The following is a 25,234-nucleotide window of genomic DNA, read 5'->3' on the forward strand; positions in this document are numbered from 1 at the left end:
AACATCCCTTGACTATAAAGCAAAAGAAGAAGGTTACTTACAATCTGTTGCCATGCCAACGTAGATGCATTTTTTAAAGCGACATTCCTGGCACTGATTTCGTGTGACTTTGTCTATGACACATTTTCCTTCATATTTACAGGAATAGGATGGATGGAGATTTTTCTGAATGGTTCTTCTAAAGAAACCCTACACGAAAAAGAAAGACCCAAGACATCAGTTTCATATTTTCTAGAAACGCATGACTCCAGAATTTTGTGTCCACGTAGCTGTGATGGATTGTTTTGGATCTCACCTGTGTTTGGGCCTGTTGCTCTACTTGTTTAAATATAGGACAGTTGGACCAGAGTGAATCTAAAGAACCCTAAATCTGAGCTGAAGGAGATGTCACAGGACTACAGAGCTACCATCCTTTTGGCATTTATTCAAGGAAAAGAGGCCAATGGAAAGATCTTGTGTTTGCTTTTATTTTTTTAAACACTGAGTAATAAAAAGAAATTATATTATTTCATTTCATAGAGTGCCATAATTGTGCTGCTAAATTAAGCTGTGAAGAGATTTGCTGTACTTTATACTGGAGACTAAATGAGCTGGATACTTGCAGTACTTTGTCGTCATAATTTAATCTTTCAGTAATTAAATGAATATAACTGCCTCCAGAGATTTAGTTTAATTCTTGTTTTTGACCCTTGGGATGGCCATAACCAGCTCAGATAGTCTTTGAAACAACAGTGCTTGGGGAACAGAGCATTTCAGGTTCTCTGCCAATTTTTTCCCATAGCTCATAGCATCGGGGTCTTTCCGCACACGCTTCTTCTCCAATGTCCGTTGACATACACCCTAAAGTGCAATATGTCTCGTCCTTTCTTAAGGCGTGGGGAACGCCACTGTAAAGTTTTCTGAGGGTACCATTTCATTCCAGGTTTAGGTGGCTTATATAACTCCCTCAAGGGTGTGTTGTACTAGAACCTTTCTGGACATGGATGGCACTTAAGTCCTGGCAGCGATAGTTCAGTATTGTGGGAATTAATAACAGCAGAGAGCACTTCTTGTGAGGGGCACGTTGCAAAGTGCTGCAGACACTTATCTTCTGTCTCTTCTGCAACCTTCTGAAGTTGCTCCTCAGTATCTCCGTTGTGGGGGTTAAAACAACAAAGCCACAGACAGGTTAAATCACCTGTCCAAAGTCACAGGGTGAGTACATGCTGGACCTTGGCCCGGACCCCAGGAGTTGGACTCCAAATCTTATTTACTTAATTATCTATATGATATAAATACAAACTGAATCCAATTTTACTGTATTATTTAAATGTTTTAGATGAGCAGATTATAAATAGTCCCCTCAAACTCACTCCTCAAAAAAAAAAATCACGACAAACCCTTCATTTTAGTAGAATAGCCCAAGGTAAAGCACCTTTTAAAATATGTTGTCCTCTGAAGCTTAAGTGAGACTTCTAACTTGGTTGTAAAAATTATGGGACTGAAATACCAAGGTGACTTAGATGAAGCCCAAATGTTAATTAATCTGTTCGACTTTTCTTGGCTTTGGTTACATACACACACTGCTTGCGTATTTCTCACTCAGACAGAAGAGCTCTTCCTTAAGAAGAGAAGGTCAAAGGTAGGCTTTTATACTGGGCAAAGAGGCATGAAACAAAATAATGAGAGCAATAACTGCAATGAATGGACTTGATTTTGGGGCGTGTGTGTTCAAGTTCTAACAGGAAAACCGTCATATTGTATTTGGGTTTTGCATCCTCTCCCACTTGAGTCCATTAGTGTGAATGATGTTGATACACTGTTACAAGACTCACTAAATCACACACGGTGCCGCTGTTTGGCAGCTTGGCAGGGTTTCCCTGGTCGTGCGAGGTGGGCAAATCATGCTAAAGCATGAATGTCAGGGTGTGGCACAGAGTGAAAAATAAGCTTCCCATGACCCCCACCCACCATCCTCGATCTCTGTTACCCTCTGTCCAATTCACCCTTCAGGGGTTACTCTTGCCTGGAGGGAAAAGAACCCAGGAGACCCCAGGCAAGAAGACATAGGTCAGAGACAGGAAGGAGAGGGGCTGGGTGGCGTTCCTCCTTCTAGAGGAGGTAAAGTTGCCCTAGAGGTGTGGACACCCAAGTCCAGGGCAGCCACTGAGAATGTGGGCATGCTGCTGGGAGCAAAGGCCTGTTGATGCTCTATCCGAAGTTGGGGAGGACCTTTTTCTCTCACGCTCTGACGCTGACTCACATTCTGGGGGGCGGGGCGCATACTGAAGAGCCGGACAACAGCACTAAGGAGAGATGAGGTGTCAAGTACCAGACACAAGAGGAACATGAATTTTTCCAAAAAGGCTACTCTGAATTTTTAAATCAAATAAATGCAATAATTTACACTTTGCTTATCTTGAACAAAGTGTTTAGATGTCAGGCTCTGCTAGTCATCTCCTCTGTGGCTTTTGTCTCTGGTGACTTTTCTTAGACCAAATCCCTTTTAAGATGTTGATTTCCTCTAAGCTATAGTGAAAATATTTTGACACGTGGTGAGGGAAATGTAAAGATGCCAGGTTTCAGTAACTGTAAAGATGCTAGGTTTCTTAACTTTAAAAAGTGACCAAAGGAAGTCCCAGAAGTGAATGAACTAGGGCGGAAAATATTTAAATAGTCTACTTATAAAAAAATCTTTCTGAGGTGAGCTGACAAAAGAAATGTCCCAGCGACGGAATAACAACGTATATTTGATCGAAGATTTGTTGCTGAGTGAAGGTTTGGCTTTTGTAAATCAACATCCGACGTGTTTCCCTGCATTTCGAGATGACCTGGATCCATTTCTGAGTGGTCTGAGATGCTGCTAGGTGTCAGCCCTCCTAGTTCGCTATTCGGGCAGCTGTTAAAAAAGCTTTTAGTCTTGCTTTAAAACACGACATACTTTGGGGCATTATCAACATTTTCTACAAAAAGTGCATAAAAACTGGCCCATCAAGGCACACAAAACACCTCCAGAAGATTTCCACTGTCTTCTGGGCAAAAACGATTCCCTTACACACATGGCAAGTATGGGGTAGAAGTATTTTTAAATGACAAATCTGAATAAACAATATGTAAAGTATAATCCTTTAAAAAAAATCTTTGGCCACACTTAAACACTGTGTTTCATTCGAAAACTCTTGTCTTTTTCCAGGATACTTTGTTGTCACATTAAATAGTCTGCCTGACCCCCTAGGAAGGCTTCTTTCTGATTTTAGAAGTGAGGTAGTCCCAGAAACAGGGCTCTGATCTGAGATAAAGGCAGGAGCTGAGCAATCCAGCTTTATGCTACATGTTTTTTTTTTTTTCTCTTAAGTAAACCTCAGAGGAATCAGGCCCTACATATCCTGTGATTTGGGGAAAAGAGGCTGGTGGATTTCTTGATCATCCTGAAGACGTATGTGAGGCAGAATCACAGGTTAATATGCTTGATCCCCCCTTCGTTTAAGTCCGTTGCTAAATGAACATTAAGTCCTTCCTGTAGGGCACATTCAGTCTTTAGCGTCATTTTGGGAGTTGATTATTGAATGTAATTTTCATTAGGTTCTCTCCCAGAATTCAAAATTTACCATTTGAAATTGATTTGAAAGAATCTCAGTGCTGCATAATTGGGTTGGTAAAGCCTTATGAATTGAGGCTAATTTCGAAAAAAGGTCCATCTGAATTATTGAGCTCTTAAAATAAGAGACCATATCTAACACAATGCAGTTTTATTATTTTCAAATCGAGTTAATAAAACTGTGCCTTCAAAAGAACGTCTACAAGTCCTCCAATAAGTAAATAGCCAGGACTTATTTATAATTAGTTCCATTAAGCTCCTTAAGACATTATTTTCATAGATGAAGCAAGAACGTTTAGCCCAATCTTTGTTAATTAAAACATTACAATTCCAGATCAAAGGGGTCTGGATGGATGAGAACACATTTCATCACATTCCAAACGGTAGATACATGGGCTCGGGACTTGAGAAATGATGTCTTTCCAGCAGGTTTTTAGCTGGTTTCTGCTAAGTGCTTCCTAATTTCAGACACAAAAAGTAGGGAATTTGCATGGAAAATAATTCCACTGGGAAAATGGGGCACCTTAGCTTGAAACTGAACTAACATTGATTTTGGGGGGTTAGGGTCAAAGGTTAGAAGGAAAGGGGGAGGCTGGAGGAAGGGAAGGAGAGGAGAGGAGATCGGGTGGGTGACAGAGGAGGGAAGACTGAATTGTTTCATAAATTTGAATACAACTTTTGTTTTAGAATTTACATCTTGTGATAATTTTGTTTTAAATGTAAAAGGTTAATGAAACATTTAACAAGAAAACATGTAAAAAGCCTTTCCCTGACTTAATATACTTCCTCATTTATAAAACGTTACTAGTTGAATGCTGGCTCCAGTCCTGGGTTAAGCTTTCTCTACCTTTCTAATAGACTTTCTTTTCGAGGCTAGGTTGTTGGGCCAAAAGATGTTGGTCAGAAAGCTCATCTCAATTTTGATGACAAGTTGTAAGTAGGCAAATTTGGGCTCCCTTTCGGAAAGGGAACTGACTGTCGGTTACTGGTGTATTCCTGTCGAGTATTTCTTGAAGACGGCCCGCAGAGCATAACATTAGCTGATGGATGACCAGAATTTACTTATTGACCGCAGGCCGTGCAGAAAGCCAATTTGGGCAATTTCTGAACGTAACTGAATTTAAGTAGTCTCAAAGATATTCCCTAATGGAGACCTTAAAAGCAAGCATATTCACTCAGATTAATAGCGGCAAACAGCCTGTGGTAGAGCAAGCTCTGTCTCCTCAAAACACTGGAGATAAAACAGGAAGAGAAATGCTAATTTCTTGGGATGATAACATGGTGTATCTTTGCATTTTAAAATGCAAAGTGAGCATTTTGTTAATTTCTTCTTATTTTATTATCTCCCCATCTGAAAAACCAGACATTACACTCTCTCCAAAATTCATTTAGCTATTTTTGATTTGGAAAAAAAAATTAGGTCTTGAACATGACAAAAAATGAAGAGGACCACCAGACCCCCAGGAGATCGCAGGCCGCAAATGTTGGAATTTGGTTCTAATTTCCACAGTCTGGTCAGGGAGGAGAGTCTCGGGGAGGGCGGGAGGCTGGAGCTGGGCTGAGCCTGGGGCGAGTACCTTGCAGCCTTCACAGGTGATGCAGCGGTAGTGATACCCAGTGGCTTTGTCACCGCACACCACGCAGAGCTCGTCCTTGTCTAGGTAACTGGGGATGTACCCTGTGAAGGAGGAAGAAAGAGGAATGTGAGAAAACAATATCGTGTTCAAGTCAAAACCACAAGCCAGGAGGAGGACAAAGAGAGGACAGGAGGTAAGGTGGGGGACAGAGGAGGCCAGACAATTATTTTACACATTTTAATATAGTTTTTGTTTTAGGCTCTATAATTCCTGATCATTGAGTTTTAAATATGAAAGGTAAATAAAACATTTAACAAGAAAACATTTAAGAAGTCTTCCTCTGACTTCATATATTTCCCCAGTATCTTCTCTAGCATTTCATCTCACACTTTCAGAGCTAAGGTGAGGCCCAGGATTGAGGAACGCCTTAGACATAGATCACCCCCAGGATCATGCCGAGAGAGAGGCCAGGCTGTGAGGCCCCTGGGGAGCTCTGCATTCTGGGTAACACAATCTCTTTCATAGAGCTTATTAGATCCTGTTCTCAGAAGGCTCGATCCACTTTGAAACTAAGGCACCGTGCAAATAAATTCAGAAAACTTTATAGCTGGGGAGATCCTGGGCGGTGATCAAGTGCTGTTGAGGCGAACAGGCCTTCAGAAGTTTGCCTTCCTCAGGGTCACCCCAGAAATTAACAGCAGAGACTAAACCCAGGTCGACTAACTTCTAGTCCTCCAGTATAAGTTAAGATGGTCTTTTTCTAAAAATAGATAGTTAACTTTAAGTAGAATGAATAAGGTCATCTAAAAATAAATTTGGTAAACTTGTGATATTATGATACACAGCACAACAACATTGGGTAGTGTAAAATAATGGGGATTCTCTTCATTAAGAAAAAAATCCAACCATGACAAATCCATAGATACGAAACTAATAGTGTATTACTAGTTTATATTCCTTGACTCAGGAAGCTAAAGTTTCAAAACAAAAACAGAAGCAGTCTACTTCTCAGCTGCCTTTGCCTCTTTCTTTTCACTTGTAAATGATGCCCAAACAAGAAACAGATTCAGAAGGGAAAATTCAGTTTCATGTGTATCAACAGTTCACCATAAAAGCACATAGTTTTAATAAGACCAAAAAAATAAAAATAAAGGTCTGATTTGTTGGGACGTGGAGAAGGGAGAAGCTGAGAAGACAAAATCATTCTTTCTCCTGATCACGGTCCCTTGTGAAGTTCTTTAACTAGTGAACTCTTACTGGATTCACTAAAGATTAGCCAGGTTGAAACACACCATTTTTTACCAGATCTTCTGTTAAACTAGGTCACTGAGGGCTGACTTTTCAGAACAAAGCCATAAAGAAAACATAAGAAAATGACTCCTTTTCACCACTTCTTAAGAATAGTGTGGGAAATGGAGAAACCAAAGAACCTATACGTATGCCCGTGGACATGAACAAAGGGGGGGGGAGGGGCGAGGGTACAGGGAGAGGAGAAAAAAATGGGACAATTGTAATAGCACAATCAATAAAATTTATTTTTTAAAAAGTAATTACTTTGCTCAGACTTTATTTTTATAAAAATGTCCCTTCTTGGGAGAGAGATAAGTGATCTCCAAGTGAGACTTGGTCACCTGTAGGATTATCTTTTTAAATATCACAGCCTTTCTTGGTTTACTTCTGCATTGTGGAAACCACAAGGCATCTGTTGAGTTCATGTCGGGGTCTCAAAACTCTCATTTGACATTTTAATAAAGAGCTCTGGGAAGGATCCGGGCAGGAATAAAAAGGAGAGTGGAAGATCTGTGTGTTTAACAAAAAAGTCATCTATGAATTCAGAAAACATTCACTTAACATCTACTATGTGCTTAGCACGGTGCTAGGTCCTGAGAATATAAAGACAAATAAGACGTGGTTTCTTCCTTTGAGAAAAATACTGAGTGGGGCAAAAGTAGGTTTATAGTGATTGTATAGAAAATAATATAACAATTAATAACTAATAACATAAGAATAAGCTCCGTATTTTACATACCCACAAAGGTAAACCAACTTTTGCCCCACCCTGTATGAATAAGCAACCGAGTCCTGCATTTCCAGCCTGCTCACTTCTCTATGAGAGAAACAAGGGTGAACATGAAGGAAAGAATATGAAAAGATGCTCAACAAAATGCAAGGAAATTCAAGCCCAAAACGCAACGAGATGCCAATTCTTCTGGGATATTTACAGTGAAAATGACAGAAAATAAGGAGTGTTGGTGAGGATATGGAAATACTAGAACTCTCAGATATTGTTAGGGGGAATGTAAAATGTGCTTTGGAAAATAGTTCGGCAGTTCCTCAAAATGGTGAACATAAAGTCACAGATGACCCAGCAATTCCACTCCTAGGTGTGTGCCTGAGAACTGAAAACCTCCATCCACACAAAAACTTGTACATGAACACCCGTAGCAGCATTAGTCATGGTAGCCCAAAGGCAGACGCAACTCAAATGTCCAGCCAGTGGTGAATGGATAAACAAAGGATGGTGCAGCCACACAATGGAATGTTATTCAGCCATAAACGGAATGAAGTACTGTTGTATGGACAAAACAGATCAACCTTGAAAACTATGTAAATTAAAGAAGCTAAACCTGCAAGGCCACATATCTTACAATTTCACTTACAGGAAATGTCTAGAACAGGCAAACCCACAGGCAGAGAAACTAGATGAGTGGTTGCCAAGGTCTGGAGGGAGGAAGGAAACGGAAGTGACCGCTAAAGACCACAAAGTTTCTTTTCAGGGTAAAGAAAACGTTCCGGTGTGTAGCGTTGATGGCTGCACAACTCTGCGGGTGTACTAAGTACCATTGAATGAAAAACACATTGATTTGTACGGATGTATTTTGTACACTTTAGATGTGTGAACTTTATGGGATGTGAAATATGTCTCAATAAAGCTGTTATTAAAAAAACAAAGAAATGAAGGAAATAAAAGAGGATGGTTCCATTTGATAAACATTTATGTAGGTAATACTACAGGCTAAGCAATGTGCCAAGGATCTAAAGAATTCTAAAGATTCTTGGGGACACTTTCGGTGGAGTGGGGAAAACAGACAACAAGAGATCACCTGCATATAATATGGTAGGCACTGGCATAGCGCTACGTCCAGAATCACAAGGGGAAATCTTAGGGAAGCCTTCCTGCCCTCCCCTTAGCCCAACTCCAGGTTGGGTGCTCCCCTACCTCCTTGTGCTTCCCCAAGAGCACCTCTTTACTATCTGCACTGTAACCACTGTGAACTCTTCCCTCCCTTAGATTGTAATCCCTGACTCACAGCAGGTTTGTATAATTCCAGCTAGAGGGCAGGGACCCTGTCCTTCATGCTGAAACCCGGGCGTCTGGCACTTGCTTCCTTTGATGACTGCATCACAGTTTTTCAACATCACTTGCTATCTGCCAAGGGCAAAGAACGTAAGGGAGGGGGTCTCTCTGGAACCTACAGATGGAAAGGACTGAGGATCTCAGCAAGGGTATTTGAAAGAGATGGTAATGCAAATACAGGTCCAAACCTCTGACCTAATGAAAACTGCATGAGAAAGTTTGATTTTTGGTCAAGAAACCAAGATTCCACTCTGATTAAGACTAGGACTTCCAAATTCAAGCTCTTCCAAGAGCTAGCGATCTGGGGAGATGCATGCTCACTAATCAACTAGATTCGATAGTGCTTTTTTTTTTTTTTTTGACTCTTCTCTGCCCACCAGGTTTAAGACAGTGAGACAGGACTAAGGAGAACAGAAGCGCAGCACCACTTCCCCACGTGAGAGTCACTGTGTCCAGGCCAGCTGGATTCAGATGCTATCACCAAAAGTTGGAATTTTATGCAACTTGCTCACCTTTCCACTTTGGGCTCTAAAAACCACTATTCATCCCACATGAAAGAGTCTTTGCTTGCTGGTTAGACTTCCCCTTCACACGATTGTGAACCCCAAGAACCAAGGTTGCTTACCACTGTCTGCAAGGTAACGGGTGGTGCTGGGCTCACATTTCATAAGAAACACTAACAAAATCTACAGGAAAACACATTAGGTGTCGATTCATTCCAAACACAGTTTTGGAAAATATGTAAATTAGCAAAGCACAAATTTACCTATTAGACCTCCACCACAAGATAACCACTGTAGCATTTTGGTGTTTTTTCATTTTAGTAATCTAGTGTGTGTGTGTGAGTGTGATATGTACGTGCTTGTGTGTGCATCGGAGCACATCCTTATAACACACGAAGTAACTTTAAACAACAAAGCAACCCAATGATTACAACACTGTACCGTCCTGAGAAAGGCAGATGGAATAGACATACCAATGTCAGGAAAGCGACCTCCCATATACAGGGGTTGTATACAGTTGGTCAGAGTAAAGACTTTGAGTTCTTGGTATCAAGTGCAGATGGCAGAGATAAGGGGGAAAGAGACACAGGTCATTTCCTTCTAATATCACATTCAGCAACAAATTATAACACAGGTAGACAGTGTGTGGCTTGTGGGAAATGCTTTGGGAGGGCTGGAGAATGTCAACCAGAGTTAGGAGGATGCAGGCCCCTCACCATCTCTCACTCCACCTGCTTTATCTTTGGTGTTAGCAGCAGAACACTGGATTCCTCCTCCCGCCAGCCCAACAGTTCAGGTAGGTGGTTGAACTGTTTGACCGTTAAAGGTTCTTGTGAACCTGGAATCCTGTGATAATTCAACCTGGGTGGAAACGGCTCCTGTTTTTGGAATGCTAGTCTGATGGATGCTTTGCCTCGCTCTCTTATTTTTCCTAGATTATCTTGGCGGGTGGATGAATAGGTGATTAAATAAGTCTTTAGTTAAATAATCAAAACTTGTACAAAAACATCCATGTAAGCTGGTAGCAGTTGCTTACATAATCATACTGGCGCACTCCACCCATCTCTTTCTTTTCTCTAAAATATTAACTCGGAACCATCTTATTTACCCAAAACGGTCACCGCAGGCAATGACACATCAATCATTATGCTTAAGTCCATTATCCACCATTACATAATTTCCACCCGGGAGTAACATTCTGCATAGAAAGCATAGGGAGGTGGGGGTTCCCTTAAGGTTGCAGGATATAGTTGACAACATCACGTGCTAAGCAATTCTCCCAGAGAACTTAGCCATCTCCTGCTGTCTGATCCCAGTGTCTCCACCTTTGTCGGTTTTCATGATCACCAGGTGTGCCCCATGCTGGCAATATGCCCAGGTAAGGACCATGCACGTGTGGTGCCAGTTCTGTTGCCAGGCGTGGACATGAACTGGGTGTCAGTATTGGGTTTTGCCTGGAAGCAAACAGGAGAAACATGACCGTGGAAGCCACGCTGCTCATCGGAGAATCGCACCGGCACGCCATGTTGGGTGACTGCTGCAGAAGCACGGCCAGCACGCCCAGAAACCACCAGGACCTGCGATGGTACGTCCATGGGGGACACATTTCCTTGGCTTTTACATACACTCAGGTGCACTATTTGTTAGACTAATAAGCTATCTTGCCCCTTTATCAAGCATATTATTATCAAGCAAACTCCACCTGTTTGCTCAACAAAGGACTTTGAGAATTTTTTTATTTGGCACTTGGCAACGTGTGATTAATTGATGAGTATTATCCTGCATATAAAATAGGTTGATGTGGTAAAATACTATCACTTTTTTTACCTTGTTTATTAGCAGCTATATTAAGATATAATTCACATACCATACAACTCAATGGCTTTTAACATAGTCACTGAGTTGTGAAGTCATTACCACAATCAATTTTAGACCATTTGCATCATCCTCCCCCAAACCCCTCTACCTTTAGAAGCCACCCACCCCCCATTCCTCCTATCCTCTCCACCCACCTGCCATAAGAAACCACTAATTCAATTTCTGTCTCTCTACGGATTTGCCTACTCCGGACCTTTCATATAAATACAATCATACAAAACATGGTCTTTTGTGACTGGCTTTCCACTTAGCACAATGTTTTCAAGGTGTACATGTGTCGTAGCCAACTTTGGTTTCAGAGAACTTGATTCTTGGAGGGACTTGGTATGTGGACGGTGATGTGGCGCACATCTGCACTGGAAATCAAGCCATAGGCAGTAAGCTCGGATTTTTGGTTGGCGTTGGATTCAAGGCTTTCCTGTGCATGTGGAAAGGCAGAAGCCTTGGTTTAATTCTCTTGAGTGAATTATAACTGCATCTCAGATCCTAGGAGAATAAACACTGGCACCTTTTGTCACCGCGGTAGACACAGGCCTTAGGGAAAAGATTAGAACATAGGCAGATTAATCTTGATGGTAGATGTAAAGTAGAAGTTGCCACCTGGGAAGGAAGGTCTAGCAGAAATCTGAGCGCAGAGGACTTTTCCGATGTGGCTGATCTTAACTTCTGCATAGGACCGTTTGCCTAGCAGAAGCGCCCCTGGTATCTGAAAGGAGCAGTGATATTGTTGGTATTAGGAAATGCTTTGGGCAGCTTGGAGAGGTGAAAAAGTCCATTTGCTGACTCATCCTGTGGAACTATCAACGTAGAGGTAGCAAAGAATCTTGAGTGGTTTGAGTCAGGGTGTCAGATGAGACTATATTTTGATACCCGCAAGGAAGCTCAATCATTAGCATGTTTAGTTATTCTTCCAATTTTATATCTCGCCTCCTCAGCTAATCCCGCAGCACAGACCCTTGTGAGTTAAGTAACCACCCCCCCCACCACTGGCACCTTCTTCCCTATCTCATTTCTTTCAGGCTTCAAAAATCTTGAATGGTTCATCCTTTCCCCACATACTAATTCTGATTTCTTTTACATTTGCTTCTTGGTATTAGGTACCAAGTTTTGAGTAATGTTAATCTTAACCCTCTGATAAACAATATATCCATTCCATCCATCTATCTATTTATTTAATAAACATGTATTGGCCTCATGTGCAAGACACTGGGTACAACGTTGAAACAGCATTGACTAAAAGGTAGCCTTTCATCGCTGTCCACAAACTCTCAGCAGCGGTGCCGCAGACGCTCCCACTCCACAAAGTGTTTCCTCAGAGTGACAGGCGTCTTTCTGTTCTCACTGCTACCCTAGTGGAATCACTGAGCATCTTTGCTTTACACCTCGCCCTCTGGTTGGCTGGGTCTGTGCTGCTGGGGGACAGTAGCCATTGGAGTCCTGAGTTTTTAAACTCTAGGGCCCCAGGAGCTAAAGAAGGGAAAGGAGAACAAGGTTAGAGGTGACAGGAGGTCAAAGGGGAGAGGTCATGATGACAAAGGACTCTGGATTTCTACCATCTAAAAGTTTTAGGGCAGAAAGAGGGGCAAAGTAAGTTTTAGATTATTTCTTCTGACTCACGACTTCCTGAAACTAAATTACATAAATTTTTTAGGGTAGTCTTGGGCGTAATACAGTTTCACGCACAAGAAGAACCTTCCTTCTTCCTATCCTCATAGGCTCAGGTTCTTAGCAGCTGACATAACCTTTCAATCTACAATTAGAACTGTGTGACTTGATGATGCAAATCGCCAGGAAAGGGAGCAGATTGGTATAATGCGTTTCAGTCAAAGTTTTAATCACCAGGGCACAGACACTGGCAGTCTACAGTGTTTGGCTCACAGACTGTTTAAAAATCTCAGCCAATTCTGAAAACCAGGAGATTTCATATAAAACTTAGATTTCTTGCTTCCTGTGAAAAATTGGAAGATCTGGCAATAATGAGCCCAAATTTTCACAGGGCAGCCATCAACTGAACTGAGAAGGGCAGCCTGCCCTCTGCGAGACAGGCTCACTTTCTAGCTTCCTGCTGTCCGCACCAGCCCCGTTCTGCCCCAACTCTAAGGTGAAATGTCAGTTGCCATTTATGCTTATCCTTGTGTCATGTCTTTTTATAAGTAAAGAGGTATTTCACGGAACTTTTATCTTTGTCAAAAGTGGGAAGACAAAAGTAATTCAAGAAAAATGGAAGAGAATATAGTTGTTTATGGAAGTAAAAATACCCTTATAACCCAGAAACAATGTGTGTGTGGGTTGAAAATCTTAAATTAAGCAGTCCACATGGAACAACTGTGCCTTTCTGTCATTGATATCAGCTCTGGTGCTTGTGGGCATTTGAGTTTTAGAACTCTGGTGCTAATGAGATCATTTCCTGTTTTAACAGAGATGGGTTAAAAAGCAGGAAGGTGTTTATCAGAGGCATGGGGAAGAGGAGAGCAGAAAGGATCACTAGCCTCTGATTTTGCTTTAAGAGTCAACTTATGGCCCTGGGGTCATGCAGAACACCTCCCATTATTTCACGTCCTGCATGTTTGAGAAAAATGTTTGCCTTTCTTTATCTGAGAATCCATCCAGAATGAGATTCAAGATTATAGCGCTAAAAATGTGGGCTATGAGCTCTTCAGCCTGGTGTTACATGAAGGAGAAGGAGTGGCTACACTGTTATCAGGATAAATCGCATCGCTGCTGCTATAACCTGTGCCCGTCTCTGTGCAGGTACCGCCTGCAGTCATGGTAGGTGAGCACTTCACAGAGTGTGGAGGAGGTTACCGGCTTTATGCTGCAAATGATCTAGATGGGGTGACATACACAAGCATACATGACAAATAGAAGCCAAACTCAGGCTATGGGAATGGTCTATAACATATATGTAAGTAGCATGTTGTAGGTATACATGTCTATGTATGTTCAAGTATACTGCTCCATTTTGATACAGCTCAATCTAGTTGGGGGGCTGGGAGGGGCAGGTGAAGGGTTGAGCCAAAAAGAAAAACAAGTGAAACAGCTCAGTCTGCAAAAATCTAAGCTGTTCAATATGAAAATGGAGGAGGAATTTTCACATTACAAAAAATCCATTACTACAGATAATCTCTAAATATAGCATTCACTTAACGTAGTGGGGTGATTGTGAGCCCAACGGGACATTTGGCAGTGTCTGGAGACATTATAATTGTCACTGCTGGGGAAGGGGACACTGAGTGCTACTGGCATCTAGTGCATAGAGACTGGGGGTGCTGCTAGACATCCTAGGAAGCTCGGGGTGGTCCCCACAACAAAGAATTATCTGTCCCCAAATGTCAATGGTGACCAGGCTGAGAAACTCTGGTCTAATACATATGATACATGATTTATTTTCTGTTCAAAAAGCTGGTCTGCACACATCATTTAGTGCCATTGTATAAAACGAGGGGCACCTGCCTTTGAATGTGGCGCTGATTAAACAGAACAGGGTCCTACACTGTGAGCTCAGTTAGAGACCTGAAGTGATGCAGGCCGAGAGAATGGCAGGATGCACTCTGCTGTGTGGCTGGCAGTGAGCACTGGGTAGAAAACAAGCTTCATTTATTGGTTCCCGGATGGGGACAATATGACAGAGAGAGGAACACTTGGAGAAACTGGCCAAGATTTTGGAACAGAGGGTGTGGACGGATGCACAAAGCCTGAAACAAAATGGAACTCTTTGGGGAGGGGAAGAGTTGGTGGAGTTAGTGTTTGATCTAACAGGCCATGTGGAAAGGGTCTGAATGTTCAGGAGGAGCCTGTGGTGGGTGCAGAGGGCACGGGAGGATTGTCACTGCGTGGCTGGAAGCAGAAGTCTTTGAGGGAGACAAGGGGTGAACATGGGGAGAAGTGCACAGGACAACACGGAGGGAAAATGTGCAGGTAAGGAAAGCAGGCAGGGTGGGGCATATTCTGGGAGTGTTCAGGAGAACTGAGGATATTCATTAAGCACCTAGCACAGAGGGAGCTATGAGATTGGTACCAAGGACAGCGCATGGGAGCTCGGTAGTTCTGAGGCTCTGGAAAAAGAAGAATACAGATGCTAAGTGGGCCCTGCTACTTAGTGTCAGAACAAAAAGTTGGGCTCATAAAAGCTGGACCTGAGCAGATGGTAGAGTGGGAAGCAATTGGACTTTAGGCTGAATGCACCTGAATGCTGGGAGCTGAGCAAAAAGCTTTGAGTTTGTGGGGAAGTATTTACAAGCGAGGTGGTGGATGTGAACCCTGAATGCAGGAAATAAGCAGCACCCGCATTCCCTCCCAGGCCTGCCAGGCATCTGACATCAGCCTCTCAGAATGCCCTGGACTCCTGCTACTAGCTTTCATTGTGAGGAATGGCAGTAGATGCTCTAGGATGAAGTTAGGGCATCTGATGAAATCTCTGAAGGATGTGCCTTTGACAAGACAGAAAAGAAAGAAGAACCAGCTCATGCTTTTGTCTGCCCTTAGACTTAATTTGGAAACTACTGTTGTTTCTTACTTTGCTTCCATTTCTGAGAGCTGAGAGGCACTTTCATTTAACCTTTTGAATAGTGAGTATGTTATGTATTCTACAAAATGGCCCTGTTGTTTTCTGGAGTGGTGTTGCCTCTTAATAGGATACTTGGTGGCAGTGCCTAATGTGAATCCTAGCCTTACAGCAGCATCCGTACAATTACATAAACACTGTAGAAAAATCTGCAGTTGCATTAACCTCTTAAGTACTATTTCATTTTAAAGACATGATGTCTGCAACAGTCCATTGGGTGGGCGGATCACATATGTGTTTAAATTAAAGAAATTCAACTAGAGAGGAAGAGTAGAGATGGGGTGAGAAAGAGGACGACTGAGAGAGAGACTGAGGGACAGTGGTGGGGGTGGGGGAAAGACAAAGAGGAGAAGAAGGGAAGGGAGGGAAGGAGAGGGAATGTTGAGAAAGAGACATCAAAATAGTGTGCAATCACCTCATATTCAAGTTCATGGTTGGGAGTGATTATGCAATGGGACTTGTAAATCTTGCCATTTTTTGTTTTCCTTTCCTGCCTGCCTGACACTAGGAGTATGATTCTAGCATTTTAGGGTACGTGTGGCTTATGCAGCATTTTTTTTCTGTGCGGACTTTGAAACCTCCCAATCCCCAGCTCTATGGTACAGCAATCCTTCTCCAACTTTAAAAGAGGTCACGGAAATTCTAATTAGAAATCATATTTCTTTGGGCTTAACTCCTCTTTTTAATCTGAGCCTCTTGATGTGGGTAGCTTCAAACACCCCCAACCTTACCATTTAATTTCCATTTCTAATGTCTGCACAAGTATTCACACAAAGTCAACAGGGCTGCGGGACATCCAAAAAGATTTAGATTTCTGTCTCCAAGACCAAGGGGCAATGAAAGCAGATTCAGAAAGGACAGTTGGTTGCATGTGGACTTTCTGCCTCAGTTATTCATTTTTTTCTCTGCGACACACCAACTGGCTACAGAATAAGAACACGTGCAATCAAAACCAACCCAACACTGAACAGGACAAATGCACCCCATTTCCCTGACCCTGGCTCCGAAACAGGACATTATTTTTCTCTTGGACCAGCAACTTCTTGGAACACACAGTTCCTAGAAAGATGGTACATTGAACATGGAGCAAAGAACCCTGTGGAGAAGGGCCTCCTGGGACAGACACTCTAGGGATGAGTTCTGTGCAGACAGAGCCAGAGGCTGACCAGCAAAGCTGCCTGCAGAACAGCCAGACGAGAGCCATCTGGGGACTTTAGAAGGGATCAGAACTGGCTGCAGTGACAAATTTCAACTGAACAAGTCACGGTTAGGTGATTTGAAAGACAAAAAAATAAGGAGTTCATCTCTTCTGAGTGACAGCTATGGTGCTTTTGTCTCTAACTTTTAAAAATGAAATATGTGTCTTCTCATATTCCATATGAAAAATAAGACAGACATTATATTTGCACTTCAGTCCTCCTCAATGTGGAAATGACATTGGCTCCCCTGCCAATTCTTGAGGTCTTATTTTAAATTTGGTTTAATAAACGGAATTCTGACTGTTCCTTAGTTTGCATTCTCAATGCTTCAGGAGCTTGATAACTTTGCTCCCTCTTGGCTATAAATATAAAAACAGAAAAAAAAAACACAGAGGGCGAGTTAGAAGTCATTCTGAAGTCAACCATTAAGATGGCCAGTCTTAACACTGGGCTCTGTCTTACCTTTCCTGTATTTCATCTATGTGTACTCAAGTGCACTTTAAAAAGTAAACAAGATTATGATCATTCTCTGCATACTAGAAAACTCCAATTAAAGGCTAGAGAATAAGCCATCCTTAAAAATTATAAAAAAGTTAAGACAGCTGCATTAGTGAAGAGTTTATATAGCTGTAGAGACAGTGACAAACACAGACGAAGCAATTACGAGTTCCATGAAAACAGGTGAAAATCTAGTGGAATAATGGGGCCTGCCCCACTGAACACCTGTTTATAGTCTTAATTTTGCCTTAAGGAGATATTACTGATGTCCTTCAGCAACAACAAAAATCAATAGTGGATCAATGTGGATAAACATGTTGGGTATGACCTTTTGTCCTAAGAGACAGTTAACAGCTGGGTTTAGTTTGACTGGGATTTACTTAAAGACTTGTAACAGTAAATAACGGTGCATTTAAGAATATTTGCCTGCTTTGATTTAGTGAGTTTGGCAGGTGGTGGTGGCCTTTTAATGGCATATGGCTTTGAGAAATTACATCAATATATGCATCCAGTGTGTCTTAACCTCTAGTTCATGCTTCAAATTAATTAGTAAAGAATCCCTGGTTTAATGTTTTATATGCAAATATTCTCTAGGGCTGGTGGAAGAAAATGCAGTAAAAAGACAAACGAAAAAAGAGTAAAAAGCATGAAAAGTTTTGCAGGAATTTTTAAGACTAGTGGAATGCCCAAATAGAGAGACAGGCACCAACATTTTCTAAGGATTGTACATCATTAAGAAAGGTGCATCCAGGCATGTCTAATGAGGCAATGCTAACTTCTTTTGAAAGATAAATTACTTATAAGAGTAAATGAAACAGAAAGCACACAATCTACCTCAGATGTTCCCGTTAGGGGACTTACATGGACTGCCCCTTGCAATAAATAAGAAATTCTGACGCCCTTCCCAAGGAGGCAAAATGAAATGAAAATGCAGATGCACAAGTCTGAGTATGGTTTATGCTATAATCCCCTTCAGAGTTCATATTTATAAATCATAGAATAGTAAAAACTGAACTGGGATTTTAGACTCAGTTTGTAGTTTTTTAAAGATTTTGTTTATTTATTTATTTTTCAAGACAGGCTGCTATTAATTACCTCATAGAGTCACATTAAAAGAAGCAAATAATTTTTATAGGAGCCACATCAAATAAACCACATTCTGTTTCAAGATAACTTTACAGAGAAATTCACGTTTGAAGATCAATGGGCGTCATGGTCTTGTAAATTACAAAACCTGTGAATTTGGTTTCTTATGCAATACCCTTAGATCGTACACAGAAAAAGTGAATTTCTGGTGCACTTGCACAAGAATTTTAGCTACTTTAGAAAGCATTTTCTATCTGGCAATTGCCACGAAATTTCCTAACAGCTACGGGTTTGCTGGCTTTTTTATTTTTTGGTAATATAAGAGATGTTCTATTGATAGAAAATTAAGCAGCCTTGTAAAATCAGTGTCTATTAAAATGAATGGATGCTGTATTTGTTTCAGCAATGGATATTTTGAAGGATATTTCACTGTCATAGAGAGAGTTCATTTGACATGACTGCAGACATATCAAACTTTAGGGACACAGTGGCAATATAAAATGTGCTAGTTTCTTTTTGAGTTTTACATTCTTACAGCTTGCTGTGGTTACAAGTAGATTCTTTACAGTTTACATGGGTAAGTAAATATATTAAGCCAAACATGTATAAATCCTAACAGTAGTAGTATCGAAAATCGCTAAAATATTTTACTAGTTAAAATAAACTTTTAATATGAGGTGCCAAGAAGGAGTCAAATGAGTTTTTAATCTGAACCTGAAGTGGGGAGAATTATCACACTCCCCACAGAATACAGTACGGCAAACGCCACCGTACTTTATTCACCGAGGGGAAGCTTTTTACATGTTTTCTTTAGCAGAGAAGCTGACGATAATCACTTTGCGCTATATACACACACACACTCTCTCCACACACACACACACACACACACACACACACACATACACGCAGAGTCTAAAACCCAACTCGATCCAGCTGTAATATATGAAAACAAAAGTGCTTGGAAGTCTTTGTTGCTCATGGACCCTCTCAATCACCCAGCAGCACCCTCTCTTTACTGCTGTTTTCATTGCCAACACTCAGCACTCAAACATCGGACCACGCTGATGCAAACTGTAACTTTCACACACAACGGAAACTTTTAATACATTTAGGTGAAATGGTCCCTACCTTTTTTTTGAGAGTAAGATGGCGACTGCCCTTGAGAAAAGGTAGGCTTTTCTTCAGTGAAATATTCAGGTTGGCTGTATTGATTCAGGGCCATGTCCAAGTCAGAGTCCTTGATTTTCAGCATGTTTCCAGGGTAACTACAGGTATAAGGCTGATTCACTGCCCAGGCCTGTTCCATATATATGTTGTTACTGGGCACAGCCTGAGCGTGGCACCCACTGTAACCCGGACTATCTTCAAAATACGCGTAATAATCAGTGGCCTGCATGTAGCAATTGCTGCCGGCAGCTGGGTGCACTTCATAGAGTTCCTGCATACAGTAGTTCATTTTGTTACCCTGGTTCAGTTTCTACTTTACATATACACACACTCTATGCATGCATTCACCAGCCCCATACAGACGGAGAGCCAGGCATATACGCCGAGAAGCGTCCATCCATACACATGAAGCGAGAAAGGAAGATGAATAAACACCACCACCAACACAGCAACCCAGCCTGCTTTACTTGGGAGTAGCACCTGACATGCTAAAATCCTATTTAGGTTGAGGTGTCTTTCGAGCTCTCTTGCCATTCAAACATATTGGAAAGCAGATTTCTGACTGTCCAAGGTCTTAAGTGGTGAATGCAGCTAATTCCTGGGGAAGGCGACAGGCAGGTAGGGATGACCTCTGCCCAGCTACAGGAGCGAGAGCAAGAATGTTCCTGTCGCTTTGGAGCTGGGAAGAGTCATTTTGTAGGCTCTTTTTATCCCCTTCCAACATGATTAGAAAATGATTACTCATTGTCATGTCATTTTGGTTGACAACTTAAGCATGAAACATTATAAAGACATCTTAGAGCCTATTCTCGGATACACAGAAAATCCTAAAATCAATAATCAAGTTTATTAGCAGGAACCAGAGAAAATCCAGGCATTATGAGCTGATGACTGACTCTGAAGCAGTAATCCAGTGATACGAATGTTAGTGGTTAAACCTGTTGTTGAATGTTATTCATTGGCTTTTAATACCAGAATCCAACCATCTTCTCAGTGACACACAGGTCCCATAGGTTTTTACAACGGCTAAGTGAAGCCACATTTGAAAATGCTGCTGGTGTCTGTGAGTGAATTCTATTTCATTCTATGCACGTGATAATTTTCTACATCATTAGCATCGATCCACACGAGACCTAAAGTGTAAGTTAACTGCTCCTTCTGCCTTTATGTTCTGTTTGTAAGTGCATGAGGGTGAGTGTGCGGGGTGCCCTTAAAAGAAGAATACCCCTCTATGGCAGCACTTCCCTGTCTGTGCTTAGACGGGACCGGGAGCGTTCAGGGTGGTCTGGCTGTAGACTCCCTGTTGGTGCTTGACAGCACTCTTAAGAGTAGAATGTGGAAAGCTGTGCACGCCCTCATTTTATTCCCATTCAAATTTGCTTTTGAGACTGTTTTGAAGCATGATTGGGATTTAAGTAGTATTCACGCACTTGACATTTAAAAACACGATCCATACAGGAGAAGCGTTTTCTCTAAGAATCACTATATCTTTGAATTAAAACTCGAGGAAATATCACATTAGACCATAATTGTTTGCCGAGATGGCTACTAATGGTATTTTCTCCATGTGGGTGGTGGTCAGCATATATATGTACACACACACACACACACACACACATGTTCCAGATGCTGATTCCATAAGGGTAGAAGTTGCCTTCTTTGAAACTAGGGGTTCTTCCTCTTTCTTCTGGAGACTCAGTTTACAGGGCTGGGCTTCAGGTGGTGACACTTACATTTGGGGTCCTGCTGGTCCACAAATGTGTGACCTTGTTGGTATTTCCCTCTGAAGGGACCACAGCAATAAAATAGAGTAACATTCAATAGTGAGACCTCCACTTTGGACACGAAGCTCCAGGTAATTGCAGCCTGGAGTTCTGGTACAGGGACGTGTGACAGGAGAAAGGAGGGGACTGCCGTCATTCAACAAACATCTAGTGGGTGTCTGCTAAGCACAAAGCAGGAGGTGGTGGGAGCAGAGGCTGTTCAAACTTTCAATCACGGTCCCTGCCACTAACTGGCTTAATAGAATGTGCGTTCGATATCCAGAGTGAGGTTGGTCACTGTCACGGAAGGGAGCCTTTTCAGTGCTGTCGATTTTAGAAATGTAGTGAATGAGCTGTGTATTCAAGGGAAGAGGTGAAGAATTAGAGAGCAGGTAGCAGATGAGACAACTAAGGGAAGAAACCCAGACAGACGCCGTGGACATTTCATAAGAAGACTCCTCAAAACCCTGCAACTCTAAAACAAGTAAAACAGCTGTAAAAACCAAAACAACTTCAAGACAACGATAAAAATGAAAAATTGAACTACAAAACATGTAAAGGAATTTTCTCCAAATGGGTTCATTTCAACTGGAAAATGAATCGCAACATCCTAGAAAACATGGATGCTACCGTAGGAATGATGAACGCAGCTAACATTTTAATAGTTTAAAATTACTTTCAAAAAATAAAAGATTTATTCACAGGGGTTTTTAAGAGCACATACGCATAACATTACAATTAACATGTTTTCCCTACTGAAAATGTCAAAACATTCCATTGGAAGCAAGGATTATTTTCTGAAAACCCCAGGAAAAAGAATCCAGGCCTTATGTGTTTTGTGTATTTTTTTGTCTGATTTCATTTATTTGTCTCAGATATCCCAAAACTAATCTGAAAATTAACCCGTCAATAAGGTGGCTTTGTTTCCTGGCAAACACACCTGTTCCGAGGCCTCTTTCCCGTTCTCCACCCAGTTCTGCTGTTTCGTTCAGTGCAGTTCCTGGCTCCCTATCTCACTGAAGGCACAAAACCAAGCAATTTCTTGCTTTTTACCAGTAACACCATCAACTAAAGCCAAAGCTGCAACTTTCATTCCAAAAAAAAAAAACCCCACAGAAAAGCAATTTTTCAAATTTGCTAAATGTACTTGAAATATCCAAGTGTTATTCTGCCTCAGAGCTGGAAATAAATACTGCAGTGAAAAAGGAAAGAACACCTCCTGACAAAGGATTTCTCTCACTTTTCAAGAACCGTTTGGAAGAACTTCTGAGAATCAATAGCCTTTTTTATTGAATTAAAACTATCCTGAATCCCCTCAGAGATCACTGAATAGGAAAAACGTTTCAAAGCACAGTTAAGAGAACCCAGTTCCTCATCAGCTTTTATTTTTTGGAGAAAACAGTGCAAAACCTCCTGAAACTCTTCCTTGTACCAAGTGGGGCTATTCTTTACTTGTAGTAATGCATGAAACCCTCATTACTGTTGATGGAAGTGGAATCCAGCACTGCCATTGAATTTGAAATGCGGCCCCTCACACCCTGATAGAAGCAATCACAGCTCTGTCACTTGTGATCGATCTGGCAGGCTTCCTCGTCAAGTCGATAAAGCAATTTAAACATATTATGTGTCACAAATGAGGTGAGCTTCAGTAAGATTGTTTTCTTATTTCCCTGGCTGACTATTCTAATTTAGTTACTTAAAGAGACGCTTATGAGTTATTTGACCCATAGTGCCTCAAACTGCCTGAAATAAACTTACAGAGTTTTAATAATTCTCATTAGAAGTGCTTCGATCAATAATTATTTATTATAGAAACACACCTCCATCCGTGGCCAGAAGGAAATAGCGTAAAAGGATAAGACTAACAATCTTGCTGGAAAACCTCGTAAGTAAACAACAAACTCTCAAGGTCTCTGAAGGAGGAAACGGTTTCTCGTTTTCTGTCTCTTTTTTCCTCTATTTTCTTTCCCCCCCTTTTTAAATTGAATTTATCAGAGGGACACTGGTTAATAAAATTATACAGGTTTCAGGTGCACGATTCCACAACATGTCATCTGTGTTGTGTGTTCACCGTCCCAAGTCAAGTCTCCTTCTATCACCATTTACCCCGCTTTACCCTCCTCCACTCCCTCTCCCCTGTGATCATCCCACTGTTCCCTCTATTTTCAACTGTATTGACCCTCAGATAAGGCCCATAAACTCTAAAGAACCTAAGTGTCACCCTCAGAAATTCTGATTTAAGCAATGGGGTGAGACCTGAGCATCAGGATTTCTTAAAGTTCCTCAGTTTATTTCATAGGCAGCAAAATTTGAAAGCTGCTGTTCTATTGGGTGTCCAACCCCAGCCCCCTCACTATGGCCAGGGCATCCCACCCACTTCCTCCTTTTCTTTGTTTTTAGTTTTACTGCACATTTCCCTTAGTTCTTATTTTTTTAAATATATTTTATTGATTATGCTATTACAGTTGTCCCATTTTCCCCCCTTCACTCCCCTCCGCCCTGCACATCCCTTCCCACCCACATTTCCCCCCCTATAGTTTATGTCCATGGGTCATACATATAAGTTCTTTGGCTTCTACATTTCCTATACTATTCTTACCCTCCCCCTGTCTATCTTCTGCCTACCACTTATGCTACTTATTCTCTGTACCTTTCCCCCCCTCTCTCCCCCTCCCACTCCCCTGTTGATAACCCTCCATGTGATCTCCATTTCTGGGATTCTGTTCCTGTTCTAGTTGTTCGCTTAGTTTGCTTTTGTTTTTGTTTTAGGTGTGGTTGTAAATGACTGAGTTTGCTGTCATTTTACTGTTCATATTTTTTATCTTCTTTTTCTTAGATACATCCCTTTAACATTTCATATAATAAGGGCTTGGTGATGATGAACTCCTTTAACTTGACCTTATCTGAGAAGCACTTTATCTGCCCATCCATTCTCAATGAAAGCTTTGCTGGATAGAGCAATCTTGAATGTAGGTCCTTGCTTTTCATGACTTCAAATACTTCTTTCCAGCCTCTTCTTGCCTGTAAGGTCTCTTTTGAGGAATCAGCTGACAGTCTTATGGGAACCCCTTTGTAGGTAACTGTGTCCTTTTCTCTTGCTGCTTCTAAGATTCTCTCCTTATTTTTAATCTTGGGTAATGTAATTATGATGTGCTTTGGTGTGTTCCTCCTCAGGTCCAGCTTCTTTGGGACTCTCTGAGTTTCCTGGACTTCCTGGAAGTCTATTTCAGTTGCCAGATTAGGGAAGTTCTCTTTCATTATTTGTTCAAATAAGTTTACAATATTTTTCTCTTTCTCTTCTCCTTCTGCTACCCCTGTGATTCAGATGTTGGAATGTTTAAAGTTGTCCCAGAGGTTCCTAAGCCTCTCCTCATTTTTCCGAATTCTTGTTTCTTCATTCTTTTCTGGTTGGATGTTTCTTTCTTCCTTGTGGTCCACACTGTTGATTTGAGTTGCAGTTTCCTTCCCATCACTATTGGTTCCCTGTACATTTTCCTTTGTTTCTCTTAGCATAGCCTTCATTTTTTCATCTAATTTGTGACCAAATTCAACCAATTCTGTGAGCTTCCTGATTACCAGTGTTTTGAGCTGTGCATCTGGTAGGTTGGCTATCTCTCTGTCGCTTAGTTGTATTTTTTCTGGAGCTTTGATCTGTTCTTTCATTTGGGCCATTTCTTTTTTGTCTTGGTGCACCTGTTACATAAAGGGGCGGGGCCTTAGGTGTTCACCAGGGCGGGGTGACGCTGATCGCTGCGCTGTGATGCTGTATGTGGGGGGAGAGGGGTCTGATAGGGAGCAATGGCACTCACTCCACTCTCTTCCAGTTTTCAGTCATTTCCCCCACTACCCACAATCAAATTGGGCCCCTCTGGTGCTGATTCCCGGGTAGGTGGGTTTGTGTATGTTCTAGGACCCTGTGGGTCTCTCCAATGAACTCTCCTGTGAGGCTGGGAGTTTCTCCCGCCTCAACTCCCACAGGTGTTTTCAATAAGTGGTTTGAGGCTTTATTTCCCCGAGCTGGAGCCATGGGCTGCGTGGTCTGTCGATGGCTCCACCAGCGGCAG

At 41.7% G+C, this 25,234-nt stretch overlaps 1 protein-coding gene across 14 annotated transcripts in view; it reads right to left on the bottom strand.

Annotated features, from left to right (window-relative positions):
* THRB (thyroid hormone receptor beta) overlaps positions 1-25,234 on the bottom strand; it is a 330,035-nt gene that overhangs the window by 30,950 nt on the left and 273,851 nt on the right. For 13 of the 14 annotated variants that reach the window (XM_024565713.4, XM_024565711.4, XM_053930446.2 and 10 more), the window contains 2 exons: positions 5,155-5,255; positions 42-189 (listed from right to left, as the gene is read on the bottom strand). In XM_024565713.4, the coding sequence (XP_024421481.1) occupies positions 42-189; positions 5,155-5,255 (249 nt within the window). Of the gene's footprint in view, positions 1-41; positions 190-5,154; positions 5,256-19,368; positions 19,990-25,234 lie in introns of those variants that run through there. The other variant, XM_024565710.4, reaches the window with a different exon arrangement.

This window comes from Desmodus rotundus, chromosome 8, assembly GCF_022682495.2.
Source record: "Desmodus rotundus isolate HL8 chromosome 8, HLdesRot8A.1, whole genome shotgun sequence".
Taxonomy (NCBI): domain Eukaryota; kingdom Metazoa; phylum Chordata; class Mammalia; order Chiroptera; family Phyllostomidae; genus Desmodus; species Desmodus rotundus.